Source organism: Podarcis vaucheri (genome assembly GCF_965113315.1).
Source record: "Podarcis vaucheri genome assembly, chromosome: 8".
Lineage (NCBI taxonomy): Eukaryota > Metazoa > Chordata > Lepidosauria > Squamata > Lacertidae > Podarcis > Podarcis vaucheri.
In genome coordinates this window covers 85,200,978-85,226,549 of record NC_138766.1, presented here as the reverse complement: position 1 = coordinate 85,226,549, position 25,572 = coordinate 85,200,978, and the positions used below count along the sequence as shown (strand labels likewise).

The 25,572-nt window shown below is 44.3% G+C and overlaps 1 protein-coding gene across 2 annotated transcripts in view; it reads left to right on the top strand.

The window, feature by feature from the left end:
- The first annotated feature begins 4,725 nt into the window (after positions 1 to 4,725).
- The window catches only part of ZFAT (zinc finger and AT-hook domain containing), an 86,915-nt gene continuing 66,068 nt past the window's right edge, over positions 4,726 to 25,572 (top strand). The window contains exons 1-4 of one of the 2 annotated variants that reach the window (XM_082235490.1): positions 4,726 to 5,047; positions 15,049 to 15,219; positions 20,613 to 20,879; positions 24,508 to 24,681. In XM_082235490.1, the coding sequence (XP_082091616.1) occupies positions 5,029 to 5,047; positions 15,049 to 15,219; positions 20,613 to 20,879; positions 24,508 to 24,681 (631 nt within the window). In that variant the 5' untranslated portion in view covers positions 4,726 to 5,028. Of the gene's footprint in view, positions 5,048 to 13,280; positions 13,577 to 15,048; positions 15,220 to 20,612; positions 20,880 to 24,507; positions 24,682 to 25,572 lie in introns of those variants that run through there. The other variant, XM_082235491.1, reaches the window with a different exon arrangement.

The following is a 25,572-nucleotide window of genomic DNA, read 5'->3' as shown; positions in this document are numbered from 1 at the left end:
CCGCTTATCAGCTGATCCGATCAGCAGATAAGCCACTAAAAGCGCTAATCCGTCAATGGGCTTGCTTCGCAAGATGAAAAAACCGCTAGACGAAGAGAATCACAGAACGGATTCTTTTCGTCTTGCGAGGCACCACTGTATATGAAAACAACTGATGGTGGTGTTAATCTCCCTAGAATAACTTTTTTGGGTCACTATCTTAGCCTAACCTACCTCACAAGATAGTGAGCCCAGGTGTCAATGTTTATATTAAGCATTTGGGTGGGGTACATAAAATTAAACCTGAGTTACATTGTCTACAACAAAAAATGTCTCAAACTGAATGTAATTGATTTGTTTGTAGGATTGTACGATTTAAAAACAGCAACACTGAATGTATTTTTGTTACTTCTGGAATTTTTTTCAATAAAAAATATATTTTTTAAAAAAAACAATAACAGTATTTGTTGCTGCTATTTCCTTCTGGGTAGGCACATTACTGCCCAGTCACAGACTCAAATTCCGAGTTTCTTAATTCTCCTGGGTTTCTGCCGATGGTAGCTTGTTGTGACTTGTTTGCAAAGCATTTTAAGGATAAAATTGCCTGCATTTGCCAGGACCTTGACTCCAGTTACAGCAGAGGAATCTTGAGAGGTGCCCAGAACACCGTCTAGTTCTGTTGTGTTGGATGAGTTTCAGTTAGTAAGGCTCAAGGATGTGGATCGGGTGCTTGGATGGGTCACGGTGATCACTTGCACTCTGAATCCTTGCACATCTTGGCTGATAAAAACTAGCGAGGAAGAAGCAGCTGGCTGGGCCAGGTAGGAGATTAATGCCTCCCTGTGAGAAGGGGTGGTCCCTGTCTGCTTGAAGAAGGCAGCGGTAAAATAAGTATCAGTAAATAAAATTTAAAACAAAACAAAAAGAGAAACCCTCACTGGATTTGGAATATCTAAGTAATTACCACCCAGCTACCAATATCCCCTTGGGCACGTTTCTTGAGCGGGTGGTCGTGGACCAGATCCAGGTGCTCTTGGAGGAAAATTATTTTCTGGATCCATTTCAGTTGGGGTTTCGGCCTGGTTTTGGCATAGAAACTACTTCGGTCACCTGGTATGATGATCTCTGTCTGGAGAGAGAGACTGGGGAAATGTCTTAGTTGATTTTCCCCAACCTCTCTGTGGCTTTTGAGTTACACTTCATTCCGTGTATTGCAACCTAAGCCCATTGGAATGGTTCTTCACTCTGGGAAATGTATAGTACAATCTTCGCTTTCGTGTGCAATGTTTATACAGTCACAACTGTCTTTAAGTTGTGCATACTATATTTATTTTGGCGCATTGTACTTTTTCTGGCTGATTCTTCAGGACCAGATTTATTAGGGCCCGTGCTTTTGAGGAAGCGTCACACTTCCCCTCCTGAAATGTGGAACAGTACTTCCTCAAAATCGCTCATTTCTTTTTAAAATAAAAGAAAACAGAATGTTAGTTGTAAGTAACCCCATTCAAACCAATGGAAGAAAACACAGCTATTAATGGGACCTATAATGCAAGACTGAGCATGTTTACCTAGAAGCAAGTTTCACTACCCAGTGTCAGTATGCTGGAGTAAAGCCTAGCACACTGATTTCAGCTACTGCTTGTTTAAGGTTACATGAGAAAATAAAGGTTACTGTCTGCTAAGAAGATAGGAAATTGACCAAATTCCTAGAAAAGATCCCCAAATCCCTTAAAACAAACAGATATAGGAGTGGGACTCTTGCTCAGGAAGCATGGAAGGCAGATGGAGATGGCATTCCTGACATATTTAATTCCAGTGCATATTTCTTCTACACAACACCATGTCTACCTTTTTATTAGGACCTTATTCTGCTTACGGCAGGAGACGCAGCTATTCATTTCTCTTGACATCCATCTGTTTTTACACTCAAGTACCTCATTAAGATAAATCTGTTCACTCTTTCTCATCCCAGCTGATCTTTCCTTTTCGTTTTCCTCTCATCTTACTCTTAAGATCATTTGCTTGTATGTGGGGGCAGCAGTTTTAGTGCATTATATATAAATTGAGTCCTGTTCTGCTATTATTGCTAAACTTCTAATAGCAGGAGATTTTTGTTCCTTTTGGAACATGATTAACAAAATGCTGCTCTGATCGAAGAAGGGAGTTTCTGCTTTGCCTCCAACCAGATTATCTGCCATTTCTCTCCAGATTTTTTTGCATGTCTAACCTGAGCATGAGTGCATTCTAACTTGAAAACGTTCCTCCTGCATTTTGCAGAGAAGCAGTTCTTAATAGAATATAAAGGGTCACTATTACTGCAGTGTAGTGAAGAAGATGCTTAAAATGACGAACTTTGAGTACTGCTTAACAGGGAAGAATGTGTTAAACACTAGGCGATGCCATGTGGATTTTGCCTTCAGTCTTCAAAACGTCTTGACCTCTTCTGAAGATGTTTGATACTGTTATTTTTACTTTGTCGAGGCAACACAGATTTTGCTTGTAAGCTGGTTTGCAGAGAATTGACTGGCTGGAAGCCGAGGTGTTGCAGCATGATTCTAAGCATGCTTCCCACTGCTTTCAAAAGTGTGTTCTCTAATACACGTAGTCCCTGATGGCTGCTTTAATGCAAGACATTAAAATATGCAAAGGCTTTTGTATTTGGAAGTGTTATTTGCTAAGCTGTACACAGGGCTATTTCCCCTGCAAGCTACAGGGAAATCCCTACCATAATATGAGGAAAAATTTTCACTATACCCTGTTGCTCAGAAATCAAGCCTATTTCCCCTCTTATGGGGCATAAATAAGATTCCAGCCAAGCAGAACTGTCACTTGATGAATCCAATATACAAGTACCAGTAATTTTTTAGCTCTCCTGGGAGCATAATCTCCTGACCTATGCTGGGAGAGCCACAAAGACTCTGATGTCATACTAATTTAGAAACGCTGGAGAATGGATTCCCCATCCCCTGTATAACATTGGAAAACCCCATTCTTTACTCCTTGAGGGGGTGGGTAGAATCATAGTGAAATAAAAAATGGCTGCCTATTAATGATGTGTTTGCCCCTTGAGCAAGGAGTACGGTATATTCTGTTTTTAGATATTGCAGGTGTGTCACAGCAGCCATTCTTACAGCCTGCTCTTCTGCTAAAAGTGCCCAGAGGGTGGTGCACAACATGCTCATAAAACCAAGTTATGTAACCTCTGAAAGTCTAGCAAACCGTTTCTAAAAGCAGTAACAAAGAATATGCCGTATGGTTCACTTACGGGAAAAACCTAACAGTAAAAAGATTCAGGTAGGTAGCCGTGTTGGTCTGACGCAGTCGAAATATATAAAAAAAGTAAAAAATTATCCAGTAGCACTTTAGAGACCAACAAAGTTTGTTCTTGGTATAAGCTTTCGTGGGCATGCACACTTCTTCAATAAAAGGATGTTAAAACAGAAATGAAACTAGGTGTTGCCTATTAAAAGCCTGACAAAATAAGGAGTACCTTCAACTTCTGTTAAAAGACACATAAAAAGCAAGCTGTTGTTGACAGAAGAGCGTTCTAGAGTTGTGACAGCATCTTAGAAAAGGCCACATCCTTGGTGCTTTATGAATGACCTGAGGTGGCTCTGAGAACAGGTAACATGGCCCAGAGTTAAGGGCTTTTAAGAGTATGTAACCAGTACTTTGAATTGAGCCAGAAAAGGATGCCAGTGATGGCTTTAGGGACATGTTACTCCCTCTTAAGAGAAATCAGCTGCCCTTATTCTATATGATAAATCTGCAAGCTGTGCATATTCTGTCATAAATTGCCATTCTTTAGTTGCAGACTAAACATACAGAATAAGAAAACAAGAACACATGTTTAGAGAAGATTGGAAAACGTTTATTGAATATAGGGGGAAATTGTGTACACCTGAAAACGTCAGCATTAAGATAAATTCCACAGTGTAATTTTTTTATTTATTTTATTTTATTAAAGATTTTCTTGTTTTACAGAATTATGTGTAATGTCTCTCGTATTTTTTCCATGTAACATTTTTACAAATCCGTTTCATTTGCTGAGACATTGGGGGGGGGGGTTAGTTTTGATGGATGCAATAATGGAATACAGAATGGTTTAGTTTTTGTAAAATACGCAGGGATGTATGATATGCAAAATGAACCATGGAAAGAGAAGAAGAGAAGCCAATGATATTTTAAGGTTGTTTCAAGGAGTATCTTAAATTGTAAAACAGAAAATTTAATAAAAATTAGAGAGAGGAAACAGCTGGCTGTGGCAGCATGCAGACTAACGAACGGCAGCAAGAGATTTAGATCTGGTACAGCAAGACGGACAGATGTAGTATATATTTCTATGGTAGCAATTCCCCTGTTCATCTTAGATCAGGCCACATATATCGAACCAGCAATAATAATTGAAAATAAAATGAAACTACCCGGTTAAAGGGGGGGAGAGGAGCAACATTCTAGATTAACCAATCAGCGACACAACCCTGAATTTGAACCTGCATAACGTAATATAAATTAAAAAATACGTATTTTCCTAGGGTGATGCCTACTACTGCAGCCAGGACTCTTAATAAAAAGCTCGCAGACCAGGAGCGACGCATGCGCCCTAAGCAGGGTGGGAGAGCTGGGGCCGGCCAATCAGGAGCGGGAGCTCTCGCGCGCCGTCCAACGGCCGCTCAGGCCCGCCCGGGCGCGTGCCCGGACCTGCCCAACGGGGGAGCGTTTCACCCCCCCCGCCCACCTCCCTCTCGCTACGTCACTCGAGGAAGACGAAGGAAGCCGCCATGTGGGACGCGGCAGATTCGCCATAACCTTTTCCCCGCCGAGGCCTGCACGCCGCCGTTTTAATAATAACAGCAGCTTAATAATGCGCTCCCGTGTATAGATACGTATTTATTTATTTTTAACAAAACGTTAGCGCTCCTCGAATTTGAGAGCAGGGATATGGCGGTGGCAGCGGCGCTTCTCCTGAGGGGACGAAAGTGCTAGTTCTTCCTCTCTTTTTTAATTCTACGGTTTTTATTACCACCCCCACCCTCCTCATATCCGGCCATGGAAGCTCCGTCGGCAGGTGAGTGCGGGCGCCGAGGGGGGCCTTTTTTAATATATGGCCTTTTTTAATATAGGGATTCCGTCTCCGCGCGGGGCCTGACGGGACGTGGCGCGAGGGTCCCGAGCGGGCGTCGTCGTCACCGGCACTTCCGGTTCAGTGGTGGGCGGACATGGCGTCGGCCGCGTCGGGACCGGAAGTCTGCTTGTGCGCTTGCGCGCGCGCCTGCTCGCAAACGCGCCTGGTTAGCTGTCTTCCTCAGGACGGAGAAAGCGACTTTTTCTTAAGGACGCGAGGAGAGCGAAGCTGCCCGATGTCCTCTCCTCATAATGGAAGCGCCACGCCCTTCCAGCTGCGCCCACCTATATTTCGCCCAAACGCGGGTCTCGAACCCACGACCCTTGGGGTTTCAGAGTCTCGTGCTCTACCTATTGAGCTATCCAGCCGCCGAGGCTTTGGAACGGGAAACCTCGTTAATGGAACAGAGAAGCCTAACTGGCACCGAGTGAAGGAAGCGCTGCTTTTTATCTGTCCCATCGATAACCTCAGCCAAAGCTGCCCATCCTGCGTTTAATTGAATTGAAATATTTAATGTCACTTGTACAGCTTGTATATGGGACATGGGTGGCGCTGTGGGTTAAACCACAGAGCCTGGGACTTGCCCATCAGAAGATCGGCAGTTTGAATCCATGCGACGGGGTGAGCTCCCGTTGCTTGGTCCCTGCTCCTGCCAACCTAGCAGTTCGAAAGCACGTCAAAGTGCAAGTAGATAAATAGGTACCGCTCTGGCGGGAAGGTAAACAGCGTTTCCGTGAGCTGCTCTGGTTCGCCAGAAGCGGCTTAGTCATGCTGGCCACATGACCCGGAAGCTGTACGCCAGCTCCCTCGGCCAATAATGCAAGATGAGCGTCGCAACCCCAGAGTCGGTCACGACTGGACCTAATGCTCAGGGGTCCCTTTACCTTTACCTTACAACCTGTATACAGTGAGATTAAGAGAGCTAAGTGGGGGGTGCTCGTGTAGTCTTAATTTCCCTCGTTTACTGATGCACACCCACCAAACCCAAAAGTCAGTTACCTTGTTGTTATTTTTTAATTCAGCAGCCTAACAGCCCACGGATAGAAGCTGTTCTTTACCCTGTTGGTGCGACTAATCATGCTTGTACCGTATTTTTCGCTCTATAACACGCACCTGACCATAACACGCACATCGTTTTTAGAGGAGGAAAACAAGGGAAAAAATATTCTGAATGAAACAGTGGACGTATCATTTTTGTGCTTCATGCTGTGGCCACAGACATGTGATCTGATGGTGAATTTGGGGTGACCCAATGCAAAAATCCTGAGAATCCCTGTGGATCCATGCTTTGTAACCACGTTTTTGCACCATTGCAGCCCCAGGCAACAGTGGGTGCGTGATTTTTTTGGGGGGGGACAGTCTGTAGCCATGGACATGCTATGTGCTCTGATGGTGAATTTTGGCTGACCCAATGCAAAGATCCTGAGGATCCATGTGGATCCATGCTTTGTAACCACGTTTTTGCACCATTGCAGCCCCAGGCAACAATGGGTGTGTGATTTTGGGGGGGCAGGCTGTAGCCATGGACATGCTGTGTGCTCTGATGGTGAATTTGGGGTGACCCAATGCAAAGATCCTGAGGATCCATGTGGATCCATGCTTTGTAACAATGTTTTTGCACCATTGCAGCCCCAGGCAACAATGGGTGTGTGATTTTTGGGGGGCAGGCTGTAGCCATGGACATGCTGTGTGCTCTGATGGTGAATTTGGGGTGACCCAATGCAAAGATCCTGAGGATCCATGTGGATCCATGCTTTGTAACCACATTTTAAGTGGGGAGGGAAGGAAAAACACAGAAGGCTAAGAATGCAGGAGAGGGCTATAACGTGAGGAAAGGAGGGCAAAAGTTTCCCCCCACCCACCTACACAAGCCAGCCACTGTTTAAGGATTTCATCCTTTTAAATGGAAGAAAGCATATTTGAATGCTGTGTGTCTCCAAAAACAAAAAGCAGGAAGTCAAATCAGAATTTTAAGCCGAACCTGTAATCTCTCTTCCCTTCACAAACATTGTTCCCTCCGGAGCAGGGACAGGATAGAGCGACGCTCTGCTTTCCTCTCTACTTGCCTGGAGGGGAGGGGCTTTCCCTGCTCTTTGTTCCGTTTGAGCAAACACAGTAACGAAACAGAGAGGGCGGGCAGTAAGACCCTGAGGCAGAATGCAGGAAAGCAACAGCTTCCTCTCTCACGGAGCTCCCTTCTCCCTGAAGCGCGGTTTGATTTTTGCCTTATTTTTCGGCTCCAGGGACCACACATTCGCTGCATAACACGCACAGACATTTCCCCTTCCTTTTTAGGAGAAAAAATCTGCGTGTTATAGAGCGAAAAATACGGTATATCTTCTGCCTGAGGGCAGGAGATCAAGAAATTGCCGGCCAGGGTGTGAATCATACCTGAGAATTTTCCTCACTCTCCTGAGGCAACATTCTTCCGCTATTTCATCCAGCGGATTCACGGGACAGTCCATAATATCACCACCCTCTGTAGGCACTTCCTATAAGATGATGTCAAACCAGCGTACCACACCATGATGCAGTATGAAAGGACACTTTCTGTTGTGGACCGATAGAAGGAGATCATCAAATGTTGATTGACATAGTTCTTCCGCAATGCCCCACAAATTCAAAGGGGGGAGAAAGAAAAGAAGCTCATTTCCACTTTTCCTAGACCAGTGGTCCTATGCCCTATGGGCCACATTTTCAGAATAAAGATTTGCTCGCACCCCACCTAATTTTTTTATTGTTAAGAAATACATTGGAAAGGAAAAGCAAAAACTAGTAGTGCTGGATTTATAGCATAGAATGCAGCCTCTTTATAATATGATCATGGGGCATCCAGAATGTATAAAACAATGCACCTGCTTACTCAGGAGCTCCATGCTTCATGCCCTTGCATTTTGAAAAAGCTTTAGCTAGCCTTTGCCTTTGCCGTTGAAGTTGGTTTGTTGTGGGTCATCATGTATAACAAGGATCTAAACCTTTTGTTCTGACCCAGTGCCTAACTTCTGAGTTGTCACAGTGGGGGTTATTCTCAAAATTATGTGGACAAAATTATGTAGATAGTACATCACTACTAAAACGAGTTCTTGCACAGGCAAATAGTCAGATCCCATTTAAGATGCAGTCCTACACACGCTTACCTGGGAGTAAGTCCAGGGTAAGTAAGTGGGGCACTCTTCTGAGTAACTATGTGGGGTAGATCTGTCAGTAGAGCAAGAATTAATCAGAGTTGTGGGTTTGAGTCCCATGTTGAGCAAAATATTCCTCCATTGCGGGGGGTTGGACTAGATGGCCCTTGTGGTCCCTTCCAACTTTACAGTTCTATGATTCTGTCTGTCCATGGCTTTCTTTCCATAAGCCTTCTGTGCATTTAGTAAAGACATGCAAGGCTTCAAAAGCAGGAAGACCTACTAGGCACCCTTTTGAGTACCTGGCACCTCAAGCTTTAGAAGTTTAGAAATTGCAAATTGCCATTCCTATGTATGTAGAACTTCCGTTTATGAAGCCTCTGTCCTTGTTGTGCTTCTGCTATAGCCTTTTCCTGTTTGATCTCCTGGATTTGCTGCCATTTCTTCCACCCGATCCTAGCCTGTTGCCTTTTGTGCTTTGCGGATGACTTTTGTAACTACCAATACACCGCTGCTGCAAGTTCTTACTTTGACTTGTCCTCATTTTGTTACGCCTCCTCATAAAGAAAAATAACGAAAGACTTCTGAAGGAGATGTTTTGTCAGTGCTGCTGAAAATATTTTTGCCCCCCTTCCATCCCACCCCCTACCCCCCTATTTGAACCAGCCCTCCTTGGAATAACATTTGCCAGTGTGTCTCTGGTCTTGAGCTCTGTGTTGCAGCTGCTGCAAGTGGCTGCTAGAGGTTGCTGTTTGCACGCAGAAGGAGGTTCTTTCAAACCAAGCAGCTGGATGCCACGCTTAACTTGCTAGCTGTTGACTTAATAATCAGGGTTGCTAGTCAGTTAAATAATTTTGGCTGATTGATTGGATAAAAGGCAGGTGATTAATTAACTACAGTTAAGTAAAATCTGCATTATGTCCAAAACGGAAGGTGGGTGCCTTTTGAGATTTTTCAGGTTGTTTTCTTCAGCAGTGTTTGCATGGCCAGTAAAGTTCAAGGCTCTTCATCACAGGGGAGGCATCCTTGAGTAGAAAAGACTCCCTGTTTCAGATGTTGCAGATGCAGGGAACCTTTATCAGTCAGAGCACAGAGAAATGAAAGGAGCAGAGCAGCCTTAGAGAGGGGTAGGAAGGCAGGGGCCTTCAGTCCTTGCAACTGCCTCATTGGGGCAAGACTTACTGGGAAGAGTTTTTAGGATCACTAGGCCTGCGCTGCTTTGGTTTCTTTGAATAAAGAGTTAACTGCACCTGCACCCTGTTTTTTTATTGCTCTTGACACTCCCCCCCCCTCCAAATAACATCACAGCGGGCACCCAGTATTTAAAACAGCAGAAATAAATAAAAGCATTTAAAAGCTATCAATAAAAGAGTTAAGAAATAACAAAGCAGCTGTAAAACAGTAAATAACAAAGCGGCTATAAAATAACCATAAAATCTTAGCTGCAGCAGCGTAAATCAATTTCTCGTCCAACGCCTGTGCGAATAGCCGCTCTGTAAAATAGGTGCCAGGTGAGTAGCTTCAATGAAAGGCCCTTTGCTTTGTCCTCAGCTGCCTTACCAATGGGGGGTGGGCGTGGGGCTGGTGGCAGGGCCAAAGGAGTTAGCTCTGCCATTGTCTGGAGAGTCTGATCGACGGAAGGCTGAAAGTGTCGCTCCATCTATTATTAGTGATGCTCCTAATTATCCAATGCAACTGAGACCAAACAGGAATCATACATCCAGACAGAAGGAGGGCACCCCATTTTGGTCCAAGAAGAAGGAGAGGATGAGGTGCTGTCTTTATGCCAACCACTCTTAAGCATTCATCTGACCCCTGATGGCAGAGTGTAGCAGAGGGAGTCTCTGAGATTTTGCCCCACAGTTTGAGAACCGAGGTACAGCTTTGTGTGTAGCAAGGAGCCCAGTCTATTTCCTCCTGCTGTGGAATGCAGCACTTGCAAGAACAGGGCATTGTAAGGAAATTAACAGTGAGATCCTACATGTTTACTCAGAAGTAAGTCTCACTTCATCCAGTGGTGCTTACTCTTTACTAAGAATGTTAAGAATTGCAGCCCTAGGAGGGTGTGTTTTGACTGGTACAATGACAACAGTTGATTATTTTTTATTTTCACAATGCTTTTGTGTCAAATAAACTGGTCCTGAAATAAATTAGATTTTTGGTTGGTAGGAGAAGTTTGTGTGCAGCAGGCTGAATAATTCCACTGTCGTTCCGCTCATGGTGTACCTGCATACTTAGCCGATTAACAGCTTCTTTGATTCTCTGCATATTTTATTCATTGTCTAATTAATTGCTCTGTTGACTTCCCCTCCTAGTTAATTACCCACAGCCTCCTCATCAATTCCATTCATGCTTAATTTGGAATATTGTTTATTTGATTCTTTGCCCTTAAGTGGCTGTTTCTGTTATTGTCCTGTTGATTCCCAGCCTAATTATCAACTGATTTATCAATTACCCGTTGCATATTTGTTCAGCTGCTACGGGGATCGGTGGCAGCCTTATTATTATTAGTAATTATTTATACAGTGTACTGTGTGATTTCCCTCTCCAGTTCCATTCATCCTTGCAACCAATATGAGAAGCTGTTCATTATCATTCTGACTTTACGGGCAGGGAATCGGTTTGCAAGCGTAAAGTTCGTTCAACTAAACCACAGTACATTATAGCACCAAACTTCTTGGCACATGTAAGATAAGTGTTGCTAAATCCGAGCTAGGTAGATCAGATCTGCAAGCTTTCTTCTTCATCTTCTGCAAAAAAATGACTATCTTGAGAATAAACAGAATAGAATAAAAGCCTTTAAAGCATGCATGAGGATCACATGTCCTGACAGATAAACCCCAGCATGGCCCAAGGATCAGGATGGAGTTTAATGGCTTCAGTCCTGTATACCTGAAGGAGGATCTCCACTCCAGTTATTCAACCTGGACACTGAGGTCCAACTCTGAGTGCCTTCTGGTGCTTCCCTCATTGCAAGAAGTAAAGTTACAGGGATCTAGGCAGAGGGTCTCCTTGGTAGTGGTGCCTCACCTGTGGAATGCCCTCTTGTTAGATTTCAGAGAGATAAACAATTATATGACTTCCCGACAATTGGATTTTTTTTTATTTTAGTCTTTTATTTTTATTGGATTATGATTTGATATGCTAATTGGATGTTTTTATTGGAAAATTAATAAACACTCTAATAAAACAACAAGAATTATATGACTTCCCAAAGACATCTTAAGGCAGCCCTGTACAGGGAAGGTTTTAATGTTTGGTGTTTTACTGTGGTTTTATAACTTGTTGGAAGCCTGCCAGATTGGCTTGGGCAACCCAGTCAGATCGGGGCCTTAATAATAATAATAATAATAATAATTGGAAGGCCACATGTTCTCTTGTCTGTGCTTGAGAGAGCGGGCAGCTCTTCCTGACTACCGTCAGCTTTGGATGTTGCAAAGGAGCATGCGCTGGGTCCAGTGGGCGCGGGGACAGCCTGAAGGGTTGTTGTTTTTCATTTCATTTTCTGCAGTTTTTGGTGCTCTGCAGAAATGCAGGAACCGTTAAAGGGCTGAGACTCTTGCCAAGCGATCTAGGCAAGACAGGTACAGGAGCCCCGAGAGAACAAAACGTTGGCAAAAGGGAGTCAGCCTATATTCAACTTCTGCATATCCAGCTGGCCCTGTCTACCTACCCCAACTTCCCCCGAACCTTCTACTGGGGTTTCTCACTTCTTCCAGCCACCTCCCACTAGTAACTGCCTCGCCACCCTGTCCATTTGTGACATCACAGGAAGCTTGTAGCCCGTGGCAACTGCTTAGGGATGCATCTGCACAGCCTCACATCCTGGTACTGGAAAGGGGAATGTCATGAACGTTACTTAGATGTATTTAGAAATACCTTGATTTAGAAGGTAGAAGATGGCTTGCTTATGCTCTGCTGTCCCCTTCATTGCTGCTTTCGGGGAAAGCGTCGTTGGCTTGTGACGTCCATGAAAGGCAAACACAGATACGGTGAGGGGATTGCCCCTCATTCAACAGTTATCATCCAGCCACCTCCACTGGCCAGTCTGTCAACCTCCGCTGGCTTCCATCCATGAATATCCAGTGGTTCATTCGCCCAGAGCCTGGAGGGCAGCCAACACCGCTATCTGAACATGCAATTCCCAGGCATACTGTGTCTGGTGGGTGACCTATGTCCACACTCTCCATTCATACTTACCTCAGCATCAACCCACAAATATCCACACAGCTTTTGTCAGTGGTCTTCTGAAGGTGAATTTCAACCAGCTTACGTTCACAAACTTCAGCCTCCTGTAGCCCTGCGGCATCCCGGGCTGTCAACCTCCGCTGGCTTCCATCCATGAATATCCAGTGGTTCATTCGCCCAGAACCTGGAGGGCAGTCAACACCGCTATCTGAACATGCAATTCCCAGGCATACTGTGTCTGGTGGGTGACCTATGTCCACACTCTCCATTCATACTTACCTCAGCATCAACCCACAAATATCCACACAGCTTTTGTCAGTGGTCTTCTGAAGGTGAATTTCAACCAGCTTACGTTCACAGACTTCAGCCTCCTGTAGCCCTGCGGCATCCCGGGCTTCCACATGCTAATCACAGCTTCTGCCAGGTCCATCGGCAGCTTCCAACCATGGATATCTGCCACTTTTAAGTTGCGGTCCTGCTCAGCAGGTACACTTACGTACTCGTTGCTCCACAGCATCTCATCGATGGATGATGGCCTCCTTCCATTTGCCACTTCGCCTCCATGCGGAAGGAGACCACCAAGTACTGAATAACACAGCTGTTGTCCACTGTGTCCTCTTCAAGCTTTTGCCTTGGGCTTTCTCCTTGGGTTGCTTTTGTATATCCACTGAGCTGCCATGTGCTTTTGTGACATCACAGGATATCCACACAGCCAAAAACAGCAGCTGGAGAGGCATCATCATCATGACGTCCTCAGGCCTCACAATGGTGTGTGCATCTCAGCAGCCATTTCCCCGTTCGTTGCTTGTTTGCTGTGTACAGCTCACTCGTTATCTGTAATGACACCAGAGAAAGGCATGCTAGGAATCCACCTTCCCATTTTGATTCTCTGGTGCCCTATCTGCATAACCTGGCAACCCCAAAATATAGATGCCCTTTTACTCTTGCAAGGTTGAATGAATTGCCCTCGGCTGTACTTGAGGGACGATTCTACCAGATTCCACACGACAAACGCTTATGTCTCTGTGGAGATAACAGCACTGAATCGGTGGTGCATGCCGTTCTGGCTCGCACTCTTTATAAAGACTTGAGGAATGAGATTATCACCCCTCTTTTATTGTCCATTCTGGGTCGCCCAACCACTGCCACAGATGAGCAGGTGACAGCAAAGGTTGCAGGGCTTTTAGCTGGGGCAATCGGAATAAGATCCACTATTTGACTGTGTTTTATATAATCTGTGTTTTATATACTGTATTTTTTGCTCTATAAGACTCACTTTTTCCCTCCTAAAAAGTAAGGGGAAATGTGTCTGCGTCTTATGGAGCGAATGCAGGCTGCGCAGCTATCACAAAAGCCAGAACAGCAAGAGGGATTGCTGCTTTCACTGCGCAGCGATCCCTCTTGCTGTTCTGGCTTCTGAGATTCAGAATATTTTTTTTCTTGTTTTCCTCCTCCAAAAACTAGTTGCGTCTTATGGTCTGGTGCATCTTATAGAGCGAAAAATACGGTAATCAACTTTTTATTTCTGTTTTGTGTATATTGCAATGTTCTTTTGTTGCTATGGCCTGTGGCTGATGCAAATAAAGTATCATGCTTTAATTTTAAGGATGCCTGATTGCATGCGAGTGCAGCATGTCAAGTATGGAAAGTAAAACCGATATATTTTGTTGTTTGAGGTAGAACAGAAAGTGGTGAGTCCACTGCAGTATCCCAAGGCCAGCAGAGCTATTTTGCTACCCAAGCAGATGATCCTACGATCATATCACCCTGGGAGTAAAAATACAATAATAATGAAGGGTGATATCCAGTATTGTGTGATCTGGTTTGTTCTTGTGCAGCAGCCCCTCCCTCTTTCTTGGCTGCAGTCATGCTCCTAAAATCTATTTTAGGGTGTAGGGAGGGGTCCTTCTGGAGCAGATTTTGGGTACGCATGTAGCTACAGGGAGAAGGAAAGCAGACATCTGTAGTGCAAGCGGGCAGTCATAATCAGGTAGCAACCTAATCAATTAACTAACAATCTGCTTGTTTTTCTTGTTGCCCAAATTCAGCCACTTGAGACACGTGCCATACACTGCCAAACAGTAAGGCCGGTCCGGAAAGCATATTTTCCCCCTTGCCATCATAGAGAGATAAGAGCCAAAAGAGCGTAGATTACGCTCATGATCCAATAGCATGAGATGACCAACTTTTATGTGTTCCGTGGGCATAGCATTATATGAATCGTGCGTGGTGTAGTGAAATACAGTACTGGGATGTTCATCACCATTTCAACTGCTCTGAGAGGTGCTGCTTACCTACAGGAAGAGTACAAAACACACTCCTGCAAGGCACACCATGTGCACCATGTGCCATTAATCTAGATACCTTTTTTATTCCTTTCTATTGGCAGTAGGCGGCTATGTTATGGAACTATCAGTGCAAGCAGAGTGACAGTGAAAAACTCTGTGCTTGTACTTTTTTTTGGGGGGTGGTGGATAGCAACCACTATGTATTGCTTCTCAGCGATCAAACCAAATTAACAACAAAAAAGATCTTGACTTGAATAATTTCATGGGTTTCCTTTTTTCAGATTAACTGTTAAAATGGGAAAAGAAGTTAATAACCCACCTTAATTTATGTTATATTTTCCAGGAAACAGGTCCATCTTTATGTGCAAGCTCTGTAACTTATTTTCCCCGAACCAGTCACAACTGCTGTCTCATGTCTCCGAGAAGCATTCCGAAGAAGGGATTAAGGTGGATGACATCGTTATTCCTCTCAGACCTCTTACGACGCCAGCAAATCTAAATAAAAACGGAGAAGGTACGGCCAGAAGTCGGCAAGGATGCAAATAATTATTACCGCTGTTCTTTGCGTTATGTTAAATTTATAAAATTGCTTCAGCCTCAGAAATGACCAGATCCTCTGCTTAATTCATGACAGCAGGAAAGTCTTTTGCTTAATTCATGAACGCTTCCAACTGCAGTGATTAAATGTCTCTGCATAAGGCATGGAAAGCTTTGATGGTTTCATGAGTCTGCCAGAGGATTTGTTTATTTCATGAATTATAATATTTGCTTAATGTCTGCAACTTCATATGTTGAGCTATCCCCCTTCCTTTTCGTAAAAGAAAAGAAGCCTTAATGAAGCAACTTCACAGACTCAGCTTTGTGCGCGTATGTGCATGAAACCTCACACAGCTGCACTAACTGTTCCGCACCCCTGTTCACGAACAAGCACCCCCCCCAATCCATTACCGTTCATTCACATTCATCCCACAATCCCCCAACACCCAGTTATCCTGCTTTCTCTCCCTACCCCAGGACTTTCCTTTTCCTGCCACCTCTTCCTTTCCCTTCTCTGGTGGCCCAGCCACAGAAAATGTCCTTCGGGATGCTGTTGCAGGTGCCACACTCCTTGCTGGAGACTACAAGCTCTCTGCCACCTGATCACCTCTCCTTGTTCCCTTCACAGTTGTGGCTGAAGTTGTGGCATCACAACCACAAAGAGATCAGGTGGTTGGGAGGCCAGATGCTGTGGTTTGGCATCTTTCCAGAGGATGCTCTAGCTCAGCGATGGCCAGACTTGGCCCTCCAGCTTTTTCTTGGAACTACAATTCCCATCATCCCTGACCACTGGTCCTGTTAGCTAGGGGTGATGGGAGTTGCAGTCCAAAAACAGCTGGAGGGCCAGGTTTGGCCATTGGTGCGTTTGCACTCCATGGCTGAGTGTCTCATATGAACCTGCCTGCCTGGTGGCCAGTTATAGTAGCAGCTGGGTTGCTGAATGCCAAGCAAAGCAAGAGAAGGAATGGGAGGCTACCTTCTGCAGGTCTAGAATTGTTTTTGTGTGTCCAGATGAGAAGTCGGTGTCTCCAGACAAGACTTCAGCCCCCATAATGTGGGTGCCATTATATCTGCTGCAAGGCTGCCATTACAGGGGAAAAAACCAAACTTCCATCTGGCAAGGAGACAGCACTGCAGCTGTAATGTGTAGCATGGCTCACAGTGTGGCATGATGTCCTCCTGTGAACGTCACCACTAGAAATAAACGGCAGTGACGTGGAGGCTTTCTTTGTGATGGTAGCTATCACAGTCAAGTGGCGGGAGTTGTGGCCATGGCTCATTTACTTGATAACCGACACATCTTTTTGAAAGCTGAATGTGCCCAACTTTGTGCCTAACTACCAATGGGAGGGAAAATTCAGGCTTTTCTGTGGAAAGCCACCAATGCAACAAAAAATAAATAAAACTGCAGTCATTTGACGAGCTGATTGCCTGAATGTTATGTTGGTATTTGCAAAAAAAATTTAAAAACCTCTACCCGTGATTCATTTCAGATAATAGTTCTCTTTTTATGCAAAGACAGAACAAGGACTATTCATAATTTATAATGGAAAATTAACACTGGGGCTGTTAAGCAATTTTTTTAAAAAAATAAAACCATGCAGCAAAGGTTGAACAACTTTGCTGAAGACAACGCCAACTCCACCACCGAAATAGGGTGACAATTTCAACTTCTCATTTTTAAGAACAACATTGCCCCTGATGATAAAGGATTCCAGGCTTGATGTCATTATGAAGGCTTCCTAAGCCCAGTTTGGCAACTGGATTTTACAAAAGTTACCAGCTAAGCCATCTGTGGCCTAGAAAAAGAGGGAAGGACCCACATTTGAAAAGCTGTTCTGCTCAGTTGTCCAGAGGCAGTTCTTTCTTGGCACAGACAATCTGGGTTTTTTTGTTTTTTACACACCTGCATTATTGTATAAATGATAGCAAGGCTCAGGGGTCAGTGTACTGGAAGAAGCATCTGTTATTGCTTATTGTTGATTTTGGGTGATATCCAATGTTACTCAGACTCAGAGCCAACCCATTTAGCTTAATTTCTGTTATTTCAGTGGTTGGACTCTGGGTGTGACTAACAATGGATATCACCCTTTAATTATTTTATATTGCATTTTTTAAATATTGTATTGTTTATAAGTCAGCCAGGATGGCTATAATAAATCAAATTAATAAATTAGAAATACCTCCCAGCACATATCTAGGACTTGATGTATAGATTAAATTCAGTTCTGTTGCTCACTGAATTAGCTGGCTATTTGTTTGCATTTGTGGTAATTGCAGATATGGTAATGATAGTACGGACAATAATATTTCTAATTTTGTTACCCTTTTCGGGCATTCTTTTTTAAAGGGAGTGGTGTCACTCTTCTGACCCCCACACATTCATTTGGGGTTTACAAGACATGTAGGCTCTGTTCTGATCTCCAGTGAACATCCAACAGATAGAGATTGTGTGACCCCTCCATGTCTTGGATTATTTCACTTGAGTTGTGATCTCCCTGTATGCCAAAAGCCATTGTGTGATGGGCCAATCGTTTACTGCTTGAAAAACTTACCTTCAAGTGGTGATGCAAACTTGCTTCCACGGTGTATAATTTGTTATATGATGGAAGGTAAAGAGCATGTGTAGTTTTTGCTATGGAATTTTAATGTCTCGTCTTGAGCTACCTCCCCAACCATGGCGGGGAAATAATCTTCAGATCTTTCTGTGCGTTTTGTGAAGTCCTGCTCCTCAGGGTATAAAGACTTTGTGCGACTGTCATTCATTAGGGTTATTGTTTTTGAAGTGCTCAAAACTATCAAGGGTTCTACGAAGATAAAATCAGCAGGCTTGCAATCTATTCCTGGATGCAAATCAGCTAGCTAAATGTTACACCTACAACCACCGTCTGATAAGAGTAATTTTGTGTTGGATTTTTTTTTTTTACTTTTTTAAATGGCAGCTTTGCTTTTCCTTTTGTGTATGTGTGAATAGCGGTATAGCTTGTTATGACTGTACCCAGTAGGTCCATTCCCTGCCCCCCTCCGACACTTTCCCCTATGTATTCTGAATTTATACCAAATAATTAATGAAGCTTAGTGCTCTAAAAATCCAAGCATATGTTAAGTCACATCCCAAGGGAATAATGAAAATGTAGGGTGTTTTTTTCCCAGCACGGTAGCCATGGTTTTGCTCTTCTGCAGCAACAGCATTTAATCTCCCCCCCCCTTTTCCCAATGCATGCCTGTTAAAGAATTTACGAAATTACATAATTATTAGATGGCACTTGGATGAAAAATGTGCATTGGAGAAAGAACAGTATAAAGATTTTTCTCTTGACATGGTTTATTTCTCAATTTCTTTTTGAAATGTCATCTCTCTGGATATTAGTCTAGGCAGAATGTGTTTTCTCCACTTATGCATGGCTTTGAGTGGCATTTGCTGGCCTCCCGAAGTCTAGATGACAAAAGAGCCGGTTCTCCCCAGCCGACAGGCAGGCAGGTTTCATAATAGATTAGATGAGGGCAGTGCTCGCTCTTTTCCTATACCAGGAATGGAGAGGCTGAGGCCCTGGGGTCCAATGTGGCCCTCCAGACCTTTCTGCTTGGACCTTGGAACTGTCCCCAGGCCGCACACCCCCAATGGTCTTGCTTTGAACCTGTCCCCCCCCCCATCTGGCTGGAATGTGCCTGTGAAATGCTAATGCCCCTTGACTGAATGGAGAAGAGAGAGAAGGGGGCGTGGGATATGTGTAGAAACAAATACACAGGGAGATTTTGGGCTTTGGCCTTGCTGACCCCAGGCATGTGACCTTCAAAAGGTGCCCAGAAAGAATTTCAGCTGTCAGACTGTCAAGGTTTCTGCACCCCTGCCCTAAAAACCTACATCTTCACACCTCAAATGGAAAATGAGGGGACAGAGTTAAATGGACTGAAGAAAAGCAGTAAACTTTGGGGGAAAATATAACCCTGCCATGGTCAGTCAAGGCAAGGTCTCCCTTTGGAGACTTGCTGCCCACTATGAGAGCCTAGAAATAACTGCTTAGAGAAATCCAGACCCAAAAACAAATGTTTAGTTTTTAATGTGCACAGCTTTAGAATCGGAAGTTTCCTTGTCTTAATATTTTTCTCTCAAGGGCTGTCACGTGGAAGAGGGAACCAGCTTGTTTTCTCCTGTTCTGGAGAGTTGGACTCGAGCCATTGGCTTCCAGTTATAAGAAATGAGGTTCTGACTAAGCATCAAGATGAACTTTCTGACAGCAAGAGCTGTTCGACAGTGGCACTGTCTCCCTCGGAAGGTGGAGGACTCTTCTTCCTTGGAGATTTTAAAGCAGAGGCTGAATGGCCATCTGACATGGATGCTTCAGCTGGAGATTCCTGATGACCCTTGGACTAGATAACCCTTGGGTCCCTTCCAACTCGAAGATTATATGAATCTATGACTCTAGGGCTCATTGGTACTCCAGTCTTAGCTCCCCTACTTTCTTGCAAAGCTGCACCTCCTGCACATAAATGCAGTATCACAAGGAAGAAACATGGTATCTTGGCTGCCGCTAGAAGCAGCAACTGCTTGGGACACAGGGCAGCCCTTTGGGGTATAATCTTGGGACTTGGGCTGGCCGACCCCATAATCCAACCACCAAACCTGTAGTACAGACTTCCTCAAACTCGGCCCTTCTGTTTTTTGAGACTACAATTCCCATCATCCCTGGCCACGGGGTCCTGCTAGCTAGGGGTCATGGGAGTTGTAGGCCAAAAAACATCTGGAGGGCTGAGTTTGAGGAAGCCTGAAATGTTAAGTCTTAGGATACTCAAATGCAGGAACAGCCTTGAGGTTAGGCACTCTTTCTGAGCACAATTCAAAGTGTTCGTGCTGACCTTTAAAGCCCTAAACGGCCTGGTTCCAGTATAACTGAAGGATCGTCTCCACCTCCATCGTTCTGCCCGGACACTGAGGTCCAGCGCCGAGGGCCTTCTGGCAGTTCCCTCGCTGCGAGAAGCCAAGTTACAGGGAGCCAGGCAGAGGGCCTTCTCGGTAGTAGCGCCCGCCCTGTGGAACGCCCTCCCACCAGATGTCAAAGAGAAAAATAACTACCAAACTTTTAGAAGACATCTAAAGGCAGCCCTATTTAGGGAAGCTTTTAATGTTTAATAGGTTATTGTATTTTAGTGTTATGTTGGAAGCTGCCCAGAGTGGCTACGGGACCCAGCCAGATGGGCGGGGTATAAATAATAAATTATTATTATTATTATTATTATTATTATTATTATTATTATTATTATTATTACTCTTGGGACAAACACGCCCATTGCCAGTTGAAAGAACAGCGTAGGTGCTCATTAAGAGCCACGCACAGCTGTTTGACGACTTCTTAACATTCCTCCCAACAGAGCTCCTCGTAGTGAAGAGGAAAAGAGGCAGGCCGAAAGGATCGACCAAGAAATTTTACGCTGATGAAGAACTGGCGGAAAGCAGCAACTGCACTCCAAGCGAGGCTGCTCCAGTGGGACCCGAGGAAGGAGGGGAGTTGGCGGAAGTTCCGCCAGGCAACCTGGAATGCCGGAAGTGCAACCGGAAATTCTCCAATTCCCGGCAGCTGCGGAAGCATATCTGCATTATCGTTAAACCCGAAGATTTGGAGGAGGAAGGTGATGCAGGTAGATGAGCTTTCTCTTGTGTTTTTCTGAAGGCATGGGCTGTGATCCACAGAAGAACAATACGTCTGCACGTGGGGAAAGCCAACATACACAAAGTTGGTGTTTTCGTTTGCTAAGTCTACCGCTGTGGCTCCTGTTGCCAGCCAGGCAAGGTGCTGTTGAACGTTAAGGATCATTTAGGATTGACTGGGCCTCTGGGCAAATTCAGGAGAACCATGGTCTTACACAGTTTGGCTTGACAACTGTAGAGAGGTATTGGAAGGTTACAGAAAGGAGCCGTAACACTCAAACTGTATTTGATGGATGACTTTGAAGCACTTAGGCAGGGCATACGCCTTGGTTGAAAACAGAGTTAGAAGCTCAGATATAGAAGCTAGGCGCCAAATTGCTCCGTAAACCAGGGTTACAGTCACCATTTGGGGGCCAGACAGCTCGGAAGTTGTATTCTTCAAATTTTTGGTTCCTGAAATTCATTCGGATTGTGCAGATAAAAGTATAACTGATAGAATTCTACAGGATGGGGTATTAGTATGTGAAAACTGTGAAGATCCTCGGATCCTCGGGCATGTGCCTCCAGGCCAGGCACCATCATGGCACCCAGGCATCTTCAGTTTGTTTCAAGAGGCCGATAGCCACGTGCAAAATGCACCTGGTGAATTTTGGTTCAAAGTAGGTACGTCACACCATTTATATAGGTAACTTCTTGCATCTGTGGGCTGTTTTCATTTTTAGTTAAGCACCCACGTTGACTTTGTACTTGCAAGGTAATTTTGAGTATATATGGAAATTTTCCACTAAAGCTGGTTGCCTATGTTGCTTTCCCCAGAGATTAATTTATAGGTAGCATTGGGTAGTATCTGGTGCTATGAGATCTAAATAAAGCTGGCAGGACTTTAAAAGGAGCTTTTGGGGGTAATGTTCTTTGTTTTCTGCTTTATTTTATTGCTTAAGGAAGCCGTCTGGTTGCCTCATTTGTGACATGTGTCCCTTGTCTCCTCCACATGTTATTTTCAGCAGTACTATTATACTATTCTAGCATAATTGGGATTAGTAAATGCTTTTAAATGTGATCTTTATGTACATCACTGAAACTCGCTGTCCTTGACCCCACAAGCTCATTAAAACCATAAAATGTGAGCTTGATAACAGTTTCTTACATAGACTACTCATGATTTTTCCAGCTGAAATTGGTTTCTGCTTTTATAGAAGAAAACAACTATTCTGTCTGCAGGTGATGAGAAAAATAAACCAGTCCATGTCATGCAGGAAATTAATTCTTGCCACTGCCCAATGCCTTCTTTTTGATACTGACATAAAATACGGCCTAGCTTGGGATAGCCAATGGGTTGGCCTCCAGATGTTGGACTCCCATCATCTCTGACTGCTGGCCATGCTGGTTGATGGGAGTTGTAGTCCATCAACATCTGGAGGCCAACCCATTGGCTATCCATGCACTGGATCTTTTGGACAATGCCCAAGGGGCATTTTCCAAGCTGTGAGATGTTGGTTTGATTGTATTACGTTGTTAACATTCTGCCTACCAACCTTTTTAAGGCTTCAGGTGCGTCTAAGCCTTTGGTGAGACAGTATCTTCCCAAACTCAGCTAGAAAGGCCCACTGGGAACCGTCAAGAGCTTTGGCTTTCCATGCCTCACTCCACCCCAGTCTGACCCAGAAGAGGCTCTGGTTTTCATTGCCTTTTTCCCTGAGACGGCTTCAGATTCCAACAGAACAGGGTACTCTCCAGCTCAGGAGGCGAAAGAGAACTCCCTTGTAGATGCCTATCTAAGGCAACCCATATTATCTGGTTCCAGGACCTGAAAAAATGGTTGGTTGTCTGACCAGGGTGAAGCTTAAAACCAACAGCGGTGTCCTGGGTGCCCAGTTTATTATGCCCACTTGGCCAGGAATTAGATCAAATGTCCCACGTAACACCAAGCCACTTCGGTCATCATTGCACACCTGGTTCAAACGTTACAAAAATAATTGTTCCCTCTCCATTTATATATATATATATATATATTGCGAAAATGGCAACTGTCCTGCAGGGAAGTGGTAGTAAAGATTTTAAACAAAACGAAACCCCAAGCGTTCCAATGAAGAGCAAGTTCAAAGTGTGCCAATTAAAGGACCAAAACATGTACTGCAGTTTCACCAGGGAGCCCCCTCCAATTACGAATGCACGACACGGCGGAGGAACCAATTAGGGACGCTGAACAGAAAATATTGATGGCTTCAACAGTCTAGCTCGAAATGCTGTTGAACATACTGATTCATATGTCATTGACAGCCGCCTTCCTCAACAGTAGAGACGTGAACATCCCGTAAATGGGAGTCTAAATTCAGATGCAGCATAGCATTAAATTACTTGTGCATGCCACACTGGGATTTAAATCGCATAGATCTGGATACAGGAGGTCAGTTTATTAGTTTGCCAAATCAAAGTGCCAGCTGTTCAAACTGATTGCTTAATGTTCCTTAGGAATGCAGAACCAGGGTAAAGACTATTCATCTCAATCAGGCTGTTGCAAGGGGAAAAAAATTCTCAAACCCCCCCCCCCCACATTTGTTTTAGTCATTCTAAGTCAAATGGGCTTGCTGTTCATCCACAAACAGCTTGTAAATATAGATGGAAGGCAGAGGAGGAGAAAGCAAAAAGTCCAGATTGTGAGGAACTGGGCAATGCACCCACTAACAGGGCTTTTGTGGGGCTCCTTCCCCTGAGCTGTCATCTGGTAGGGTTGCTCAAGAACTTTGGCCAAAAACGTGGGTTTTTATTGTTGTTGTTTAGTTGTTTAGTCGTATCTGACTCTTCGTGACCCCATGGACCAGAGCACGCCAGGCACTCCTGTCTTCCACTGCCTCCCGCAGTTGGGTCAAACTCATGCTGGTAGCTTCGAGAACACTATCCAACCATCTCGTCCTCTGTCATCCCCTTCTCCTTGTGCCCTCCATCTTTCCCAACATCAGGGTCTTTTCCGGGAAGTCTTCTCTTCTCCTGAGGTGGCCAAAGTCTTGGAGCCTCAGCTTCAGGATCTGTCCTTCCAGTGAGCACTCAGGGCTGATTTCCTTCAGAATGGATAGATTTGATCTTCTTGCAGTCCATGGGACTCTCAAGAGTCTCCTCCAGCACCATAATTCAAAAGCATCAATTCTTCGTCATTTTTATTATGGCAACCCTATCATCTGGCCATCATATACTGTACCCGGTACCCTCGTCTCTGCTCACGGTATCGTTCACACTCTTCAACGGTAGTGAAGTTCTACTTCCTCCCCATAGTGTTACCTATGTTAACCCCATTTCAAATGCCATTTCCCACCTTTGCAAGCAACCTCACTGTGCCCATTCAGTTCTTGCACTTTAGGCCCCCCACTCTCCTGGATCTCAGGCTTCGACTGCAAAGCTTTCTGAGGTCGCAAAATTGTTCCCCTCCTGCTTCCTGATTTTTGCATTTTAGATCTCCCCTTACCCCCATGTCAAAGTGCACGAGGGACAGTAGCAAACATTTTGCAGGCTGGTTCCTTTTACAAGAACAGAGTGGAACACCCAGGGAAGCCGCTGAGGGTGAAACTTTGCCGTGCTCCACGTGTTCCTCCTTTTACCTTCTTTTCGATGTTTGCTCTTTAGGTAATGATTCTGACGTTGACCTTGACAGGAGGGAAGATGAGCAAGAAAGAACGCCAAAGAGGCAACGGCTTCAGAGAACCGAGAAGAGCCTTTCAGCGAAGGACGCAGACCAGCTCTCGGGAGCTAAGAATCCTATTATAAGTGTAGTTCTGACAGCCCACGAAGCAATTCCAGGTAACTGTTAACTGTTCCCTCCTAGAAACTTTTACTTCAGGAAGCCATTAAAATAAAATGAACAGCTCCAAACATTTGCATTCTGAAGCAGACCTCATCATTCCCTTTATCTCATCATAAAGATTACCCCCCCCCCATGTAGCTCTTAAATTGTAGGCATCTGCATTGCTGCAATTGCAGTTCAGAATCTTGAGAATCTCTAATTTCATTTCATTTTATTTTTCTTTCGGTTATCAAGATTGCAGAGGGGGACAAATATTGAAGACATGGAAGAGTAGGTGATTCACATCATGATTTCAATCAGCAAGGGGGGAAAACTGGTTTAAAATTATTGATTTCAATCAAGTTTCCTGTTGATACTTTATATGTTTCCTAAACAGTGGTGCAAATTTGACCATTTCTTTTGGCCCCTTGTCTTAAGGTATTAGCTTACATAAATATTTACAGTTTCTTTCTTTTTTTGTTTAAGGGTATGTACTATTATTGCATGCTGCCCTTTCTCTAAGGAGCTCCAAAGCTGTGTGTGGGTTTTTCACAATGTGTCTACTTGCAAAAGTGCACACACATTTTTTGTTAACCATGCGTAGCCCCAGAACTCAGCAGTCTGCAAAGATTTTACAAGCTGACATCTCATTTCAATCCTGAATCAAGCACAGTCTTAAACTCTGACCAAAAGTCTTTTGGGAAGTAGAAGGGGGCAGGGAGAAAGGCCAGCACATCACCTGCTCTTTTCTTCCACAACACAAGACACCATTAGGCTTTTGAGATGTAGATAAACAAGTTCTTCCCTTCCCTTGTTTTGTGCAGCGGTGGATTTCAAGCTGTTGTTCTGATGTTAGATGTTCCAGAACAGTGGAAGCTGGAGATTTTTGCAGCTTTTGTCATGCACAT